The sequence below is a fragment of the Rhinolophus hipposideros genome (assembly GCF_964194185.1).
Source record: "Rhinolophus hipposideros genome assembly, chromosome: 5".
Lineage (NCBI taxonomy): Eukaryota > Metazoa > Chordata > Mammalia > Chiroptera > Rhinolophidae > Rhinolophus > Rhinolophus hipposideros.
The window spans coordinates 74,609,509-74,628,059 of record NC_138051.1 but is presented as its reverse complement, the minus strand read 5'-3'; the positions used below and the strand labels follow the sequence as shown (position 1 = coordinate 74,628,059).

Sequence of the window (18,551 nt, the reverse complement as noted above, 5' to 3'; positions counted from 1 at the left end):
CAACCATGTGAAGATGTGAATGTACTTACTGCCGTAACACTCTGCAGTTAAATAAATAAAAAGCCAACAAAGTGCTGGTCATCTCCAGGAATTAAAATTGGAGACGAAATGGAAAATGCTTTTCTTCCTTGTGTAAAGCTATGGAACATTCTCACTTGGAATCGTAAGGAGTATTCTGGCCTCTGCACTTTGCCAGAGGGGTACAACTTGGTGTTCGTTTCCAGGCCTAGCTCCTTGGATTATTAGCAAGTCATGGTGACTCTCTGATACTTATCTGGAAAAGGGGTCTATATACTCTCCTCCCAAGCAAAGATGGATATGAATGAAGTTCTAGACAAATGTTAATTATTTTCACCTTTGGAAAAATAACAAAACAGACTTATTTCTCATTCACTGCTATAGCTGGGCTGCGCAGCACAGGCTCTGCCTCTGTATCTCGATGCTTCCCTCTTAGGCTCAGGAGAGGTGTGTCCACACAAAAGGAGGTTTGACTTCACAGGTGATGATTACACACACGGAGAAGAGGGAATAAATGGCCTGAGAAGAAAGCAAGGCTGAATGATTTTCCTTTAGTCTAGGCAGGTTAAAAGAAAACAGCACTAGCAACATAAAAAGGGTATTAAGGAAAATTGCTGTTCCAAGAGGGTAACCTGTTAACCACTTTTCATCTATCCTCCCATGTATCGATTTGTGTATATTTTTGTTTTATTAAAATACATCATGCTATTCATACTTTTATGCTACCTAAAATAAGAGTTTGAAAGATTAGGACAAATGATACGTAAGAGAAACTAAGGTGTTTTGAAGGGCGTGTGAACTCGTATACATACTGGGCTAAGTGCTTTTATATGTGTTATCTTGCTTAATACACACAACAACCCTGGGAGATGGTTGGTGTTTCTTCATTTTACAGCCATGCAATTGAGACTAGAGAACTAGAATAACTCACTCAAGGACACAGGGATGGTAAAACCAGGATTTGAATCCAGACACTTATTACAGAGCTTCCCTTCCTGTACCTTTATGGAGTACCGCCCTGGCTGCCTGTCAGAGATGAAATCCACAATGGACCTAATCCCGTTGTCCCATTTTTTAAAATAAAATAATGTTCTGAATAGTTGACACAGTCACTAACATTTTATATCTTTGTGATAATTCCATGTCAGTACAGACAGAACTGCCTCATGCTTTTTTGGGGGGAGAGGAGACTGCATAATATTACATCTATGAACAATATGTTTTTTGCATTTTTTATTGTCGTAAAATATACATAAAAAATTTGCCATTTTAACCATGTTAAAGTGTACAGTTCAGGGGCATTAAGTACATTCACACTGTGTACAACCATCACCACCATCCATCTCCAGAACTTTTCATCTTGCAAAACTGAAACACTGCACCCATTAAACAACTCCCCATTGTCCCTGTCCCCAGGCCCTGGCAGCCACCATTCTACTTTCTGTCACTAGGAACTTGACTACTCTAGGTACCTTATAAGCGTAATCATACAGTATTTGTTTTTTTGTGTCGCTTATTTCACTGAACAATCATTTTAACCAGACTTCTATTGATGCACATTTAAATGTTGTAGTTTTTGCTCTTCAAACAATGTTGTGCTGCTGGAGCATTTGATTTCAGATTGTTCTCTCAGTTCTGTCCGGTGCTTGGCTGACTTTCTGAGGAAATCCATGGCAAATTCTTTCCTTCCGTGCTTCAGCTTTTCTGGGCTATGAAATAAGAAGAATGTTAAATAGTAATTACTTTTGTTACAGTGGAGTGAGGACCTGCCTAGTTTCTGCTTATAACTCATGAATGCATTCGAAAAGAGTACTCTTTAAATATAAAAGTTTTCTGTAACCACAAAGCTGCTGCCACACTGTGGTGATAGTATGTTTTAGGATGAATTGGTGAGTTTGGTGCAGAATTAAATCAACCCTAAATGACCAGCATCAGAATAGCTGTGTTCTCTTGGGGTTCTCAGATGGGATGAAGCTAAGTTGTTTGTGAGGAAACCAGGCTTGTCCCTTACTTGGCACTGGTACTGAGGAGAAAGGCCTTGCTTTCCTAGGAGGTCCCTGTGCTTCCCTTGAGGTGCCCAAGAGGCTGGGCCCGACCCCACAAGCACGTACCTACCAGGTTCACCGAGCTGGCTTAAAGAATCTTACTCTTCGCTGGTATTATTTGCCAGTCAGGCAGTCTGTATGTGGAACTATGCAATAAATCTCTGCTTTTATTGAACTGACCCAGTGATTCACAGAGACAGAGCTACAGAGCTTTTTTCACGTTCTGAATGATTTATCCTTGCTTCACCTGCCCTCCTTTGCTTTGTGAGATCAGAGATTTGGACACAGCTGTTCTGTTCCCCATATTGGTTTCAAAGCAACCCAAGCCCAACAATTTCAGATTATGCCTCAGTTTGCACCCATTGTGTTTTTTGCCAACACGTGGTTGAAAACCATTGTCTTTGTACAGGGCTCTTAATACCTTGCCTAAGGAAATGTGGGAGAGATATGCACCTTATATCTTCTGACACTAATCCTGAGGGCAAAGTAGAAGCAGGCCTTGCCACAGTGATCATTTCTGCCTCGGTGATTCCAGTCTCCATGGATAGGGGCTGTCATCATCATGTTAGTTGCTAAAGACACTTCATTTAAATGATCCCAAGGCATTCAAGGCACTCTACAATGACCATGCATTTTCAATTAATAACTATTTATTTGGCAAAATTAAATCATCCTATAAATGCCTAGAATGAATATTAAATATAATGCTGTCTGGGTGATGGGCAATACCCTTTGGTTGAGGATGGTTATGACTTCGAGTGCATAGGTACAGATAACCTTTGTGTGTGTGTGTGAGCTATCTATCCACCATTTATTCTTTATTAAGACATGGCCTATCCAAAAGGAATGATGTGGGTGTGTTCAAACCAGGTTGCTTCTGCTTCTTCATTGTAGTTAATCTTTCCATCATCCTCTTATTCCAATAAAATAAGAAATCCACTTCTGAAGTTCCTGAGTAATCTGCCCATCACCTCTTCACACAATCGGGGCATAATATATTATCTTCTAGGTCTGCGTATGTATGGGAAAGTGCAGGCCGATAACAGGAAGAGAGAGATCATCTTCTTAGGAGAGTCAGGCACCCACGCCTGACCTGCATAGAACTGCAGGCGAACCCAACCCTCTCTGTCTGCCAAGAGAGGTCTGCCATGGACCACACACCACCTGACACCAGAGGTTTGCAGCACAAAGTTCTCAGCAGAAGTAGGAGTGGGACATGAATTCATAGCCTTAGGTTGAACCGCTCTTGCAGCAAGTCTTGCCCATGCTGCCAACGTGGCTTCCTGAGCTGAAGTTATCACTTCAATGCTATTGGTCATTTTCTCTCTCTCACTCATCTTACAACTTTTCTTACTCCTTGCTTTCTTGGTCACCATCTTGCATTTGTTTGAACTTGACTGCAGTGTGGCCTCCTGTAGTATTTCAGGAATGTTTTGTTTTTCTTCAGAGTAAACAAGTTCCTTGAGCCTCAGATAAACGTCTATTTTCTTGCCATCGGTACTCAAATTGTTGGCACCAAATCCGCAAAGGGTCCCAAAGCACTTTATTAATTGAAACCAAAATGGTTGTCAAGGGGAGCATTGGTTTTGGACAAGCTTTGAACTGTTTACTCATTTGAGGAAGATAAACTTCATCATCTGTCCTAGGAATCTTCAGCTTGTCTTCTGAGATTGAAGAAATGCTTGGTTCCATTTGATGTTCTTCATTAGGTTCCTCACTAACCAAAACCAATGTGAGAATCACACTTTCTTCCTCTAATTCAACCTCAAAGTAATCCTTTTCGCTGCCATCAAAACTTGAATTCGCCATTCCCAGGAACACTCAGAGAACAGCAAAGCCAGCACAGTTAAGGATCCCTGCAGTTTACTCCTTTTAACCTCTAGATAACCTTTTTATTAAACTTTTTTTAAAGCTGTTCCAGTTCAAGGAGGTGCTGCCTGGCATAGGTCTTAGTGAATAAATATAGAGGTGCCCTCGGTTATATGTATGTGCCATGAATGTCCTAGCACATCCTGGAGAGTCGTGTTTTCTCTTTCTATCATGAATGTTAAAAAAAAAATCAATATATTTTATTTTATGGAGATGTTCAAGCATACACCAAATTATACCCATCTACAACAATTGTGGTAGCGTACTCATCTACAATAATATTGTATTAATCACCTTTCCCCACTACCTTTTTTTCTGCAATAGTATAAAGGAAATTCCAGACATCCACTTTAATATGCATTCCTAATTGATAAAGACCTTTTCCTTTTTAATATAACCATGATGCTGTTACTATACTTAAGAGATATAACAATATTTCCTTAATATCATGAAGTATTTAAACATAAAGGTAGATATTAATCAGATTTGACAAAATGTTGACTATTTGTTAAATTTACTTTCCAGTCCATTATTTTTTTAAAGAAACAAAACTTTACAGTTAACAATTGAAGTCTCCTTTTATGTATTATATGTGTGTTTATCCATAAATAATATATGTATTTTTTGTATATTTAAAAATAGATACTTAATGTTATCCCTTATATGTCCTTATGAAATGTGCTTTTATTGCTTACCATTAGGTTTTTAAGATATATTAATGTTGGTACATGTATCTCTAGTTCATTTTAATTGTACATGGTGTGCCATTGGGTTTAGATTTCATTTGTATTCCAATGGAATTTATCAGTTATATATTGATGGATATTTATTTGTCTACATTTTTTTGCTATTAGGAGCAATGATGCAGTGAACATTCTTGTATATTTTCTCATGCCACTTTGTAAGAATGGATCTAAATTATTTACATTTCCTGATTATTACAGAGGTTGAGATCCTCTGTAGCTATTGACTACTTGGGTTTCCTCTTTTGTGAATTGTCATCTTTGCCCTTTTTCTAGTGGTTTTCAAAATTAATTTGTAGGAATTCTTTGTATATTCTAGATAATAAGCCATTATCAGTTTTGTGCATGGTTGGAATCTTTATAGTTTCAGGCAGTCTTTTCCTGGTACCTATCCCTGGTCCTTCAGTTTATTCCAGTTAAGTTGGCTTCTCTTTTTATTCCTGTGGTCTTTTGTTTTATTCCTACCTACACATTTTTTAGTTTGTTACCACGGCAGAGAATCCCTTCAGTTGTCTATCAGGTGAATTTGCTTTCTCAGTTATGGTTCATTTTTTGTTCTATAAGGCAATCTAGAATAGTGGTTAAGAGTGGGGGTGGTATGGAATCTTCACTACTTGCTTTCGAATCTTAAAACAACCACTTTACTTACTGTATGACTTTGGTAAGTTACTTAACTCTCTCGTACTTGGCTTTATAATCTATAAAACCCGTGAGAGTAGAGCTGTTATGATCCCCATTTTATTTTTGATGAAACTCAACTCAAGGAGATTAGATTGGAAATACGAGTAAGTAGAAGAAGCCCAGGGGGGCCTCTTTATTTTTTAACTTTCCACTTTTGATAGAAACATGGGCACAAAGAAATATTTCTCTAATATGAGATTCACGGCAGCAAAAGCAGTGCCAGGTCCCTAACCTGTGGCCTCAGTGTTGGGGAAAAACAGTAAGAGAAGAGACTCTGGAGAACTAAAGTGCCCAGTGCTTGTCTAAATCTATTAATAGGGTAAAAAGGTCCTTTGTGGCATTTTTCATTCAAATAAAACAACAAAACCCAAATCTTTATTTTCATGACCTTAACTTATATAGAATTTAGAGAATCTTATCCCAGGTCAGAGTACTCATAGTTGAAATAGGCAAATCATAAACACAGAGCATTGTGAGCTACACTTAAGGGATCGTCTAGTAAACAATGAAATACTTTGGGGGAGGATACAGAACTTGATTTTGACCAATAATGGAAGGAAGAAGGAACTCAAGAAACAAAGGAACTTGAGGAGCAAAGGCAGCTTTTTCCTAGGGGAGGGCAAATAAGAATGATTTGGCTACTTTATCATATATATACACACACACACACACACACACACACACACACACACACACACACACACACATATATACATATATACACACACACACACACACACATAGTCATTAAAGGAACTGTGTTTATGGCAAAAAGTCAAGTAGTACAGGAAGGCATAAATTAACACATAAAAATTTCTCTGCAGTATATACCCAAAAGAATTTAACTTGGATATTTGTATACCCATGTTCTTAGCAACATTATTCACAGAACCAAAAAGTGGAAAAGACCCAAATGTCCATCGATGGATGAATAAACAAAATATGGTGTGTGAGTGTATTTGTGTTTACATATATAATGGAATAGTATTCAGCCTTAAAAAGGAGTGAAATTCTGATATGTGGTTAAACCTGGAAGACATTATGCTCAGAGAATAAGCCAGACACAAAAGGACAAATATTATATGATTCCACTTATATGCGGTCCCTTTTGGCTACTATGAGCAATGATGCAGTGAACAGTCTTGTACATTTTCTCATGCTACTTTGTAAGAACGTATCTAAATTATAATTTACATTCCCTGATTATTACAGAGGTTGAGATCCTCTGTAGCTATTGACTATTTAGGTTTCCTCTTCTGTGAGTTGTCATCTTTGCCCTTTTTCAAAATTAATTTGTGGGAATTGTTTGTACATTCTAGATAATAAGCCATTATCAGTTTTGTGCATTGCTGGACTCTTTATGCAGCAGTCAGATTCATAGAAGCAGAAAATAGAATGGTAGTTCCCGGGGACAAGGGGAGGTTGCTGTTTACTGGGTACAGAGTTTTGGTTTAGAATGATGTAAAAGTTCTGGAGATGGATAGTGGTGATGGTTGTACAACAGTGCAAATATATGTAATGCCACTGAACTGTACACTTAAAGATGGTTAAAGTGGTAAATTTTGTTATATATAATATGACATATGCATACAGATATATATATATAATGGTGTCCATTATAAACAGCTTCTTTTGTAGCCATCCAGATATACAAATAAAAGCACAGATGTGCAAGTATAAGCATAATTTCATTCAGTGTCTGCACTTTGGGGCACTCATTAAGGTACTGGAGACCCTGCAGAGAACAAAACTGACAAGGTTCCTGTTGTCATGGAGCTTTTAAACAAATTGTTTTCCGTGAGTGGATGTTGGTATGCAAACTGATTTACAGCTCCTGTTCCCCTTAACAAAGACCTTTGGACGCCTTTACCAGTCAGGTCTCATAGACCTACTGGTTTAATGGTGCATGGTGTGCCTTGTGTGGATGTGCTGTAATTTGCGGCTGTTGTATTGAATGGAGGAGGCAAGACAGGGGTGTAGAGCTGCTGTGGTTTGCTGCCCGGGTTTACTCCTGTTATAACAAATTTTTACTAGGCATGTACTATAGGCTTGTTTTAAAAAGTGAAACAGTGCCAAATATATAAAGTAAAAGTTAAAACCTTCCAATATGTTCCCTATATCTCTTTTCATCTTATTTCCTGGAAGTAGTAACCACTGTTAACTGTCTGTTATTCATCCTTCCAGACGTTTCTAATGTATCTGCAAATATAAAGAATATATAGAACATATTCTCATTCTCTTGGAGCTGGTCAGGCAGTGTGATGTTGCTCATTTAATTCAGACTGTTGAGGGTTACGCAGAGGAAAGAGCTGGACTGAGATTTATGAGAGCCAGGTTCTGTTAGGTCCTGCTGTGGTGCCAGACAGGCAGTTCCTTAGTTGTCATGTGTATGGTGTCCCAGAGTCGTGAGATCACATCAAGAACTAGTGTGCTACAAATGTTGCTTTAATTTCTTTGGTTGTAAGCACTAGAAACCAATTCAGGTTCTGTTAGATCCCGCCCAAGAAGACATTAGTGGAAGGATTTTGGGTAGCAAGTCAAGAAATATTTAAACAACTAGGTTTCTGGAAAGTCAGAAACAGGGTGGCTTTGAGGGTGTCAGTATCAGTGCTTATCCCTTTGCACTTCCGTATGTATGTTTAAGATTTAATTCCTGGGGAAAAGTGAGTGGCCTGGAGGCCATGTGCCTACTGATGGTTAAGGGGGTAGAATCCTAGGTTTTTGTGCCCCATCAGAATCTCACTGAGGTTGGGAGATGCAATTTTAGGAAGGATGGGAATCAAGGCTGGCAAAATCAAGTGTCAGCATTGAAATGTCAGCTGTTTTAACCCTAGATTCTTACTCCCCTCTCAAGGAGGAGACGATCGCCGCGTTCTGCTGTGGCACATGGAACAAGCTATCCACTCTAGAGTCAAGCCCATACAGCTGAAAGGAGAGCATCATTCCAACATTTTTTGCCTGGCTTTCAACAGTGGGAACACCAAAGTATTCTCTGGAGGTGAGAAGGGAGATTTCCACATTGGGAAATTCACTGTGAATTGATTTTACATAAAGGAGTGCTAAAATAACTCCTTATTTTTCTTCCTTTATTTCATTGAGCTGTGGAAATACTAGTTTTCCATAGCTTGTCTTCTCTGCATCACAGCAATTTAGATACATGTATTAATGTCATCCATCTTTCTCTCCCTTCCCTTCACTTCCCTCTGTGTTCCTCCTCCCCCGCCCTTTCTCTCTTTCTCCCTCTCTTTCTTGCTCCCTCCCTCTCTCCCTTCCTTCATTTTGCTGTCATTCTGTTTCTCTTTGTTTGTAGAAAACTTTTTACATTGCAATCTGGTACACAGAAACACGTATTTGAAGCTGTACTTTAACTTACTATGTGTGATACAGTCTGATTTTTTTTTTTCCTATTCGGTTTCATTTTTAAAGATTTTAAAGGTTGTGACTCAAAGTGATGTCATGACCCATGGATGGCTCCTGTCTGCAAAACATTGTGTTAGGGTACAATTGGAAGGCCTGTGCTCAAGCCAGCTTCTTGATGATGGCTTCCATCCACCATACTCCTTTCTGACCACCAAAGTTCTGGCCCTGGCCTCTCTTCTGTACTGCAGATTTCCCCACTGTATCTCTAACTGTGTGTTCCAAAAGCAATTGAAACGCAACAGCTCTAAAACCAAGATGATTAGTCGTCCTCCCCTGCACAAATATTTCCTCTTATTCCCTAAATTCCCTTTCTCGGTTATTAGCACCATTTACCCAATTATTTAAGCTATTAGGTTTAAGAAACTGCTGACACTAAAGCATTTTCAACTTACAAAAATGACGCTTTCACATGGTTCAGCCTAATAGAAATCTGGAAGTCATCCCCACACCTGCCTTTCTTTCATTTCCACATCCTGTTAGTCACCAGCTGGACTCGAGAGCCTCCCATTCACCTTTTAGGTCTCTGTTCTCTTTTTATACCCACTGCCCTGACTCAGGCTCTCATTTTTGGCCTAGACTATTGCAGTGTCCTGTCATTTCTGCTCCCGGTCTCTAACCCTCCTTCTAATTTATTTCATATCCAAGTTTTCTTTTAATAATCAGGTTTTACCCATGTGAACCTTTGACCCTATAGTGTCCACAGGATAAAGTCTAAACCCGTTTACCTCGCTGGCCCCCTCTCCCTTCCCCTGCATCTTGTACTCCAGCCATAAACCACTTGTCTTGTTAGGTGCCCTTCTGCTTTTTGCTCATGCTATTCCTCCATGGGTCATGATTAGTTGTCCTGTCCCCACCAATCCTCCTAAGTCTGCCATTGGTAAGAGTTTTGAGTTATTTGAGTTTCTGTTCAAATGCCTCCTTCCCCGTAAAAACATTCTCCCCTTCTGCCATGTGCTTTCACCCTGCTCATGAAGAAAATAGTTGCTCCTGTATGTGTCCCCATTTTAAGCATATCAGTAGAACAAGATAACCTGTTGCGTCATTATTATTATAGTTGTTTGTGCAGTTGGGCTGTGAGTTCCTCAAAGGCTGGACAGAACCTTATTCTTCTCATATCCCCAGCTCCTTGGCTGTGCCTGTTACCCAGAAGGCCTTAGTCTGGGTTTGATTTCCCTGGTATGCACCCACAATGGAATTCATAGCCAGGGATTTAAGATGACCTGAGCTGCTGCTGCTTTTACTTTCTATTTAAATGACCATGGGTTATGCTTTCAGCATCAAGTGGGAAATTTTTTACTTTCTCTATTTTCATATTCAGCTTATTATTTTTTGGCTATATAAACTATTTGAAGGCATATCATGAAGGTAGTATTTTTAGATTTCTTGATGGGATAAAGAAAAATGCAAGTTGTGGATAAAAACTTTTGCATCAGTTAGAAGCACACAGTCGTCGTGTTTTAATGCTGTAGGAGATGATGAAGATGTGGAAAGTAACAGACATTTATTGGGAGCTTATTAAATGCTCAGCCCTATAATAAATGCTTTTACAAATGTGCTTTTATCCTCACAATAAACTTACGAAGTAGGTACAATTATTATACCTATTTTACAGGTAAAATACCGAGGCATAGAAAAGTTACAGATATTATTCCAGGTCTCACAGTTAATGAGTGTTTTGCTTAAAATAAAATAAAAAGTTAGCTTGAATTGATTTGCTCTTAATCATTTACTCTTTGCCTTAATGGCCATAGTTGTTTTTTTTGTTTTGTGGGTTTTTTTGTTTGTTTTTTCATAATCCACTGGACAAGACATTTTGGAAACTGTTACTATGTTATACCTAGTTGCAATTACGCTTTTTAAAATTGTCTAAAAGAATGTCCTATCCTTCTTAAATTATTTTTATAAACCTGTTTTCTAACACTCCTAATTTGAATTAACATTTAGTTTGTTCATATTGAATTTTCCCGGAATATCTTAAAATACTGTGTTTCCTCAAATAAAAGGCCTAACTGGAAAATAAGGCCTAGCATGATTTTTCAGGATGACATCCTCTGAACATAAGTCCTCGTGCATCTTTTAGAGCAAAACTTAACCTAAGACCCAGTCTTCTTTTCGGGGAAACACGGTGCTGCATTATAATATGGACAAGGATGCCTTTGCAGGAATGATCAGGTATCTGCTTGTTTCCCTTACAGGAAATGATGAGCAAGTTATCCTCCATGATGTTGAAAGGTAAATAGATGGTTGGTATGTAAAGGTGATTGACTCCTGTTTTCATATGACAAGGGGCAAATATCGCTTTCGACCAAGATAGTTTTTGTTTTTTGAAGAAAATAACATGAAACCAGCTGAAACAAGGTTCCTGTAACTGTTTTGAAATAAAGGTGTGTTTTTTAATTAAAGTTTATTGGGGTGACAATTGTTAGTAAAGTTACATAGATTTCAGGTGTACAATTCTGTATGACATCATTTATAAATCCCATTATGTGTTCACCAACCAGAGTCAATTCTCCTTCTATCACCATGAAATACAATTTTGATTAAAGAAAAAGATTTGCAAAGTTGGTATGAAATTATAGTTTTCAGGTGAAAATTTAAAGGGAGAATGGTAAGGGAAGGAAACAATACTTAATAATAACAATAACTAATGTTTCTGTGCCAGCCACCATTCTAAGGGCTTTGTATGTATTCATCAGTTTAACCCTCACAATAATTTTATGAGGTATACTGTTACCATCTCAGTCACAGATGAGGAAACCTCAGGTCAGGGGTGCTGGGATCTGAACTCGGCCTGACCTCAGAGCCCTTGCCATGCCAGGCTGTCAGAAGAGCCCTGTTCTGCCCAGCTAGCGTCAGACCTGGCTGCTTCAAAGATTTCCCTTGCTTTTTTGGAATTCAAGCACCACCCCCAAAGCTATACACAAGCATATGCATTCTTTTTTTTTTTTTAATTATATGCATTCTGTAGTAATTGAAAACACAAAACTTATCTGTCAAGTCACTTTTAAATATGCTCATTTAGTACAAAAAGCAAACTTACCATGAAATCTATTAAAAGTCTCTTCAATAGTACTTTTATTTTTTTACCTGAAAGTTGAATACCTACTTTTAAAGGAAATATAATATCCTTCAGGTTTAGCTAGGCTGACTTTCTCCTGGACGTGAAAGGGAATCCTACCCTAGGAACTAGAGGGTTGGGCCTCTGTGCTGTTTGTTTGGATGTGTGTGCCTGTGTGCCTCTCTCTGCTCTGTCTCTCAGCAGTGAGACCTTGGATGTGTTTGCTCATGAAGATGCAGTATATGGCTTGTCAGTGAGTCCAGTGAATGACAACATTTTTGCCAGCTCCTCAGATGATGGCCGAGTTCTCATTTGGGACATCCGGGAGTCTCCCCATGGAGGTAGGGTCACTGTGCAAAAGGTTGTTGGATTGTGTTGAAGAGTTTTATGTCAAATTCGTTGTGGATCCAATTTATAACCTGAGTGACCTGGGTGGGAGGAATGTAAAGGGAGAGGAAACACTCACATAGGGGTATAGATGTGTGTCTGGAAGTCCCACCTTACCCATAAGTACTCAGAAGTGAGGTCCCTTGCCAATCCTCTCCAGCCACCTGGGACTCGCCACCAACACTTGTTCCTGTGGTAACACCACAGTGTCTTGGTGTTTAGTGGCCCCCAGGAACAGAAGATGTGGTGCCTCATTTCGGAGGGTAGCAGGCAAGGGCCAGCTCAGTGCGTGGTTCTGACATGCACACATTCTTGGTTATTTACAGAGAGGCGGGCATTTTCTTGCATCCTAATTTCAGGCTTGTTATTTTGCTGAAAGAACCACAGAACCTCATCTTTACTGTGTATATGAATTTAAGATGATGGTAGATATACTCAAGGCGGGGGGTGGGGGATGGGATTATCTGGGTGAGTTTGTCCTCCAAATGTGCTTTGAATCTCTGAAGTGTAAAATGAAGAACTGTTTTGTTGAATTTCTCTGAAGTTCTTCCGGAAATGCATCTTTTCAGCTCATTTCCTGTAGAGATTTTTCTTTGTAACTCTGCCTGTCTTCAAAAGCTCTTTTCTCCAGCACTTCCCTCAGTGCCACCCCCACCCCACCCCCACCCGGGGTACAGTTTTGTTGTGAGAGTGTTCATAGAGTTATTTTCCTGCCTGCCTCGTCTGGCGGGATCTGGGTCTTTTGGATTATTCCGAGCATTTAACATGCTGCGCCGTGCTCAGTATTACGGTTCATGCTATAGGAGAAGCTTGTTTTTTGGGTTAGGCGGATGAGGTAGCTGCAAGCCGCGGCTGTGGCTCAGTCAACTCGTGCTTCTGAGGTGAAATTCTCCTTTGAACTACCTGCTGGCTGAGATGACTGAGCCCCCTTCTGTCCAGGGCCTGTGAAGTATCACACACATGGAAATTACAGACCAGGGAATGCTGTTGGTTCTAAACAACTTCCACAGGAGTATGTCCTCCCAGGTAGCAAGTAATTTCTTCCTCACCTGGAGCCAGCTAATATATGCAAAGGGCTGCAGGATTTCTAGATGAAGTTGATTAGGAGCTGGCTGGATGCAGGAAGTTCAAGTAGTAGTTACCCCCTTTTTTAGTGTTGCAATACTGGGAATTAAATCATAAAATTCTAGACAGACCATTTTCTTTTCAATGTAGGGAGCAGTATGACGAGAAGGGAAGCTACACTATTGTTTTTACTTGTCTTCATTTTTCTCATTGTTTTGCTTTGTCTTCATTAAATCTTTGTGCAATTTTAAAATTTCTAATTTCTAAAACTAATAAATTTGGATTGAGGTATAATAATCCTACTGGTAATTGGTCATGCATTTTTTTTTCAGCTCATGTGGAATTCAGTTTTACTTACTGTAAAACAGCTTACCTTCCCATTTCTGTTTTGTCTGAATAGATGCTATGTTTGTATTTCTGAGTTACAGCTTACAGTTTGTGTGTGTTAAAGTTGCTTTTTTCTATGTTCAGAAAGTGTATGCTAGGACTTGTTGGGACCTTGTGAGCAAGCTGGGGTTCCAGCCCATTGGGGTGATTATTAAAGTGCGTGCTCCTCCTACTACTTTCACGGTTGTGCTGGTCTGCCTGCTAGTGGCCCCGAGATGACCCAAATCGACTGACTGTAAGTTCTCTCTTCACAGAGCCCTTCTGCCTGGCAAACTATCCCTCCGCCTTTCACAGTGTCATGTTTAACCCTGTGGAGCCCAGGTTATTGGCCACAGCCAATTCAAAGGAAGGAGTGGGGCTCTGGGATATTCGAAAACCGCAGAGGTGAGTCTCCTTTATTCATAAGGTGTTAAAACTTTTCCCGCCTCAACTCTCAAGTAATGTGATCAGCCAGCAAGGTTTGTGAGAACCTCTTTGGCAGCTGATCTCAATTGGACATCTCTTGACTTGTACCAGTGAAGCTAGGGGAGCCCTGTTCCCAAGGGACAGGCAGTATAAGGAGCCCACACTCCTTGCTGAGTAGGAGTCTGGCCTCCAGACAAGGCCAATTCCGGGCTGATATATGAAGAGTGAGCGCCTCCCTTCAGTACTGCCTTGTGTCTTCAGGCCCGGGTTTCCCCAATGCCCTGGAGATTTGCTGGGGAGTGGAGCTGGTGGGAGAGGAGATGCCAAACTCATGGCCGCTGAACCAGGGATTCTTAACCCCAGGCTGGAAGGGTTCCCTAGATGGGCTTTGGGAAAACTGGGAACCTCAAAATCACATGGGAATTATATTGTGTATTCATTTAAGTGCATTTTTCTGAGAAGGGAGTTTGCTTTTTTTCAGTTTCTCAAAAGGACCAGTGACTAAAACAGTAAAGGTGAAGAGCCACTGCCCTACAGTGTTAGGAGCCTAATGTGTTTCCTCTTCTGTTTGCATTATTAAAAGACTACACTTAGGACAATCCTGAACTGATGGTATGAATCACTAAAGGGAATTTCAGGCATCATTAGGGAAATGTGTGATGGTAGTAGGAGGCTCTTTTCTGTTCCTTAAATCCCATAAGGGAGGGACAGCCTTTTATGGCACCTGTACATAAAACTGGCCTTGCTTTATGAAAGCCTTATGTGCATTGCCAGCTCCTCTGGAAATTCTACATGGAGGTAACTTCCCACTTTTTAAAGCAATATTACAGAAGAATATCATGGAAAGTAAGTAAGGTTATGATTTATTTCATGGGCCTTAGATGAAAGAGGCCATTTAATAAGTACAGAGGATTATCTTCGTTGGTGATTTTTAGTCTTAGCTAATTCTCTCCATGGGGCAATCAGAGGGAGTTGGAACATTGCAACAGATCTATGTAGCCCAGAGGGGTGTCCCTGGTGTTGAGGGGGGCTCCCTGAGATTCCACAGGGTAGCAGAGATTTCTCCTGCTGTTTCTGTTGCATACACATCTGGCCCTTGCTTGTCCACACTGCTGAAATACATGTAGTGCAGGACCCCTGCTGTGGCTTGGGGAGGCTCGTCTCTGCCCGTGTTGTCCTGTGTTCAGCTGCAGCATTCTCTGCCATTTCAGGCTCTTTAGGAACAACTGTTCTGCCTCATCCATGCTTCAAAGGGCAGGATTTGGACTAATTATGCCAGCCTTTTCCCTATCTATCTCCCATACATGCAGTTGTAATGAGTAGCTGGCAACTGGAACAGGACACTGAGCTGTTCATCCCCAGTGGAAAGCTGAGTAGTTCATGATGTCAAGTGTCTTGAGAGAAGGAGGGGAGTTGAATGTTTTAATTCTCCTCCTGGTCTTCTCCCAGCAGTTTCCCACTGTGCATTGTATTTGAGCGCTCCTCCCCTTTCTACTTGTCTCCTCACTTCATATGGCTTCTTTCTTTTTAAAAAATTCTCAGTCAGATTATTGTTTTATTTTTTCAAAGTAACATTTATTAGACTTAGGGCTTACATCCAGAGAAGTGTAATAAAAAAAAAGCAACAGTCTCATCTGCAGATTCTCTGTTACTTGTATGTTTTTTAAATGTTTGCTCATCAGGATGGTTGTTCTCCTTCCTGGTCTCTAGTCAATCTCTCCAAAGGTAAGAACCATAGTGAACAGCTTCTTACATATTTTTCCAGACATAATGTAATGCACAGAACAACATGTGTGTGTATACTTTAAAAATTTTCGACTAAATGAACCATGTAATAGTACCCACTCTTCTCAACTTCATTTTTCAATTAATAATATGTATTGGAGTTTTATTCATATCAACACTTACAGATCTAGCACATTCTTTTCATGGCTACATGTTATTCCATTTATATGCTGTACCCAACAACCAGGACTTCTTGTTATCAGTTTAGGCCATAATAACCATGCTGCATTCAACCTGGTTGCGCACCTATCTTGGCCTGCCTTTGCAGAAATATTTGTAGGGAATTGCTGCATCAAAGGTTATACGTTTTTATATTTTTGATAAAAATTGTTAAATTATCCTGCTACCACCAAGGACTGCACTGATTTACAAACCCACGACCTGTGTATGAGACCACATGTTTCTCCAGGCCCTCACCAGCACTTAAACTGTTGCTAGTTTTATGGGGGAAAATATTATATTCTTTTTCTGATTACTTCTTCAGTTATGGGTAAGGTTATGTTTCTTTGGTGATCAGTAGTTTTCGAAGTCCATATGGGAGAAGAGCCATCTAATAAAGCTGATTGGCATCTCGACTGGTTCCTGTCTGACAAAGGAAGGAGCACAGCGCCGGGGGCGCTAGGATGTCTTTCCTGTTTCTTTCAACTCTTCTGAGGTTCTATGTGGTTTTATGAATATGAGGCAGAAAGGGGGCTTGAAATATTCTTGGGGTCCAGTTCTTTATCCACTGGTGTTTTGGGATTAAATTATAGATCTCGTTTGACTTCTCTCAGTACAAGTTGGTATCGGGGAGGTGAGGGGGCCTTTTGTCTTCTCCATGAAGGATTAATTACACTGATTTGCAGTACACTGATTTATCTCCTAAACACAGCTGCCTAGAAAACCCAACCCAGATCTTGGGGCAATACTGAATCCCCTGTGAGGACAAGCCTGGAACTGGATGGGTCTATTTCAGGGATAAAGTCGAGGGAAAGATTTTAGGGAATTTGTGAATCCCTCATAATTGTATATAAAATTGTTCCTTATAATTGTAGGTAAAATTGTGTGTGTCGTGTGTATCTGAATGAGCACACATGGCATTTTTTTTCCTCAGGATGGGGGAAGAGTGCTTACTAGGTTCTCATAGAGACCCTCAACCCCCCCCCAAAAGAATGAGTCACTTGATGTTCTAAAGCTAAAGGTTCTACATTTAGAGCTTACCGTGGTTCCTTAGCAGGCTAAGTGACTTCCAGCTTACAATAGCTTGAGCATGTGAATGAATTCTGGGCTTATTTGGGAGGCCTACTGGCCGCCTAGAAACAGATGTAATCACCATGGATCAATAAGGGGGCCTCATACCGAACCCTTTTTCCCCCTGACTTAACCTATGGTTATTCCATGCTGGGATGGTTTCTCTGACCTACCCCAAGCCTAAGGTGTGCTTCCCTACTTTATCTTGCTAACCCATAGACGTGTGAGCAGGCTCCCATTTTTCCTCCTGGTTCCCTGAAATGAGCTGATTAAAGGGCTGGCAGGTAGAATAAAATGTTAGCTCTAGAAGGGACTTTAGTTATCATCTGATCTGATTTTCTTATACAGAACTAGTCCAGAAAAGGGGAGGGAGAAGAATTTGATGGTTTAGAGTGTAGGACCTGAAACCATGCATCCTGGGTACAAATCCAGGCTGTTCACCTTAATAGCCACGCGATCTTGAGCAAGTTACTTCGCCTCTCAGTGCTTCATAATAACAAATAATAGCTAACATTTATTAAGCATTTCTTGCCAGGGATAATAACAATTACATGAATAATTCCTTATTTAATCTTTATGATAGTCCTATGAAGTAGGTTCTATTATTCCTATTTTAAGGATCAGGACATCAAGACACAGAGAGGCGAAATAACTTGTATGTGTGTGTGTTTCATGTCCACTCCCCTTTTTAATCAGGTTCCCTGTACATTCTAGTTTGTGCCTTCTTGCAATAGAACTTGTCAGAATTCCTTTCAGATGTTTCTAATACAGACCTGTCCAACTCTGAAGTCTGAGTCCTTTAGACTTCCTGCCTCTGAAAGTTAAACAAGTTTTCACTGTCTCCTGGCCCAGCCCCTGTCTACATGCTGGCTTTCCAAGTTCTTGCTCTTCTAATAATGGAAACCTTCACGTACTATTTATTTTGCTGCAAAGCTTTAGAACAGAGATTGTAAGCTTGTTGTCCATAGGCCAGATTTAACCCACAGAGATATTTTGTTTCGCCTCTATGATGTAATAGTGTTTGGAAAGTTATACAGAAAAATCACAGTTTCTGACGTCTCTTAAAAAGTCAAAAGATCTGATATCATTGGACCTTGACTTTCATATGACAGCAGGTAGCTGAAGCCGAATCATGAATTCCTCTTTAAACCTTTCGCGTATGTTAAGGGTCCCACTACTCCTTGATGTTGAATCCCAGGGTGCTTCCTTCATTTGCATTACTTGCTTGGCCCTATGTTCACTGGAGTTTGAAAGGTCTGCTTTAGGGATTTTAGGGGTACTCACTGGCCATAGGGTGGGGAAATTGAGTGTAAGTGACTGGATAAGAGAGAAAACTTCACATATGTAAGTGTACATTGCATTTGTGGACAAGTTTGCACTTACTTCGTTTAGATTATTTCTGCGGATGTCTTCAAACCATCCTCTCCTTTATCACTGCCAACATCCCAGTTATATCTT

The 18,551-nt window shown here is 40.1% G+C and overlaps 1 protein-coding gene and 1 pseudogene across 3 annotated transcripts in view; one reads left to right on the top strand and one right to left on the bottom strand.

The window, feature by feature from the left end:
* DCAF5 (DDB1 and CUL4 associated factor 5) overlaps positions 1–18,551 on the top strand; it is an 87,640-nt gene that overhangs the window by 17,837 nt on the left and 51,252 nt on the right. For both annotated transcript variants that reach the window (XM_081047495.1, XM_081047496.1), the window contains exons 2-5: positions 8,211–8,354; positions 10,972–11,008; positions 12,036–12,175; positions 13,928–14,057. In XM_081047495.1, the coding sequence (XP_080903621.1) occupies positions 8,211–8,354; positions 10,972–11,008; positions 12,036–12,175; positions 13,928–14,057 (451 nt within the window). The remainder of the gene's footprint in view (positions 1–8,210; positions 8,355–10,971; positions 11,009–12,035; positions 12,176–13,927; positions 14,058–18,551) is intronic.
* Positions 3,031–6,243, bottom strand: LOC308497163 (developmental pluripotency-associated protein 2-like; annotated as a pseudogene). Its single transcript has one exon. The product of its transcript is annotated as a developmental pluripotency-associated protein 2-like (transcript).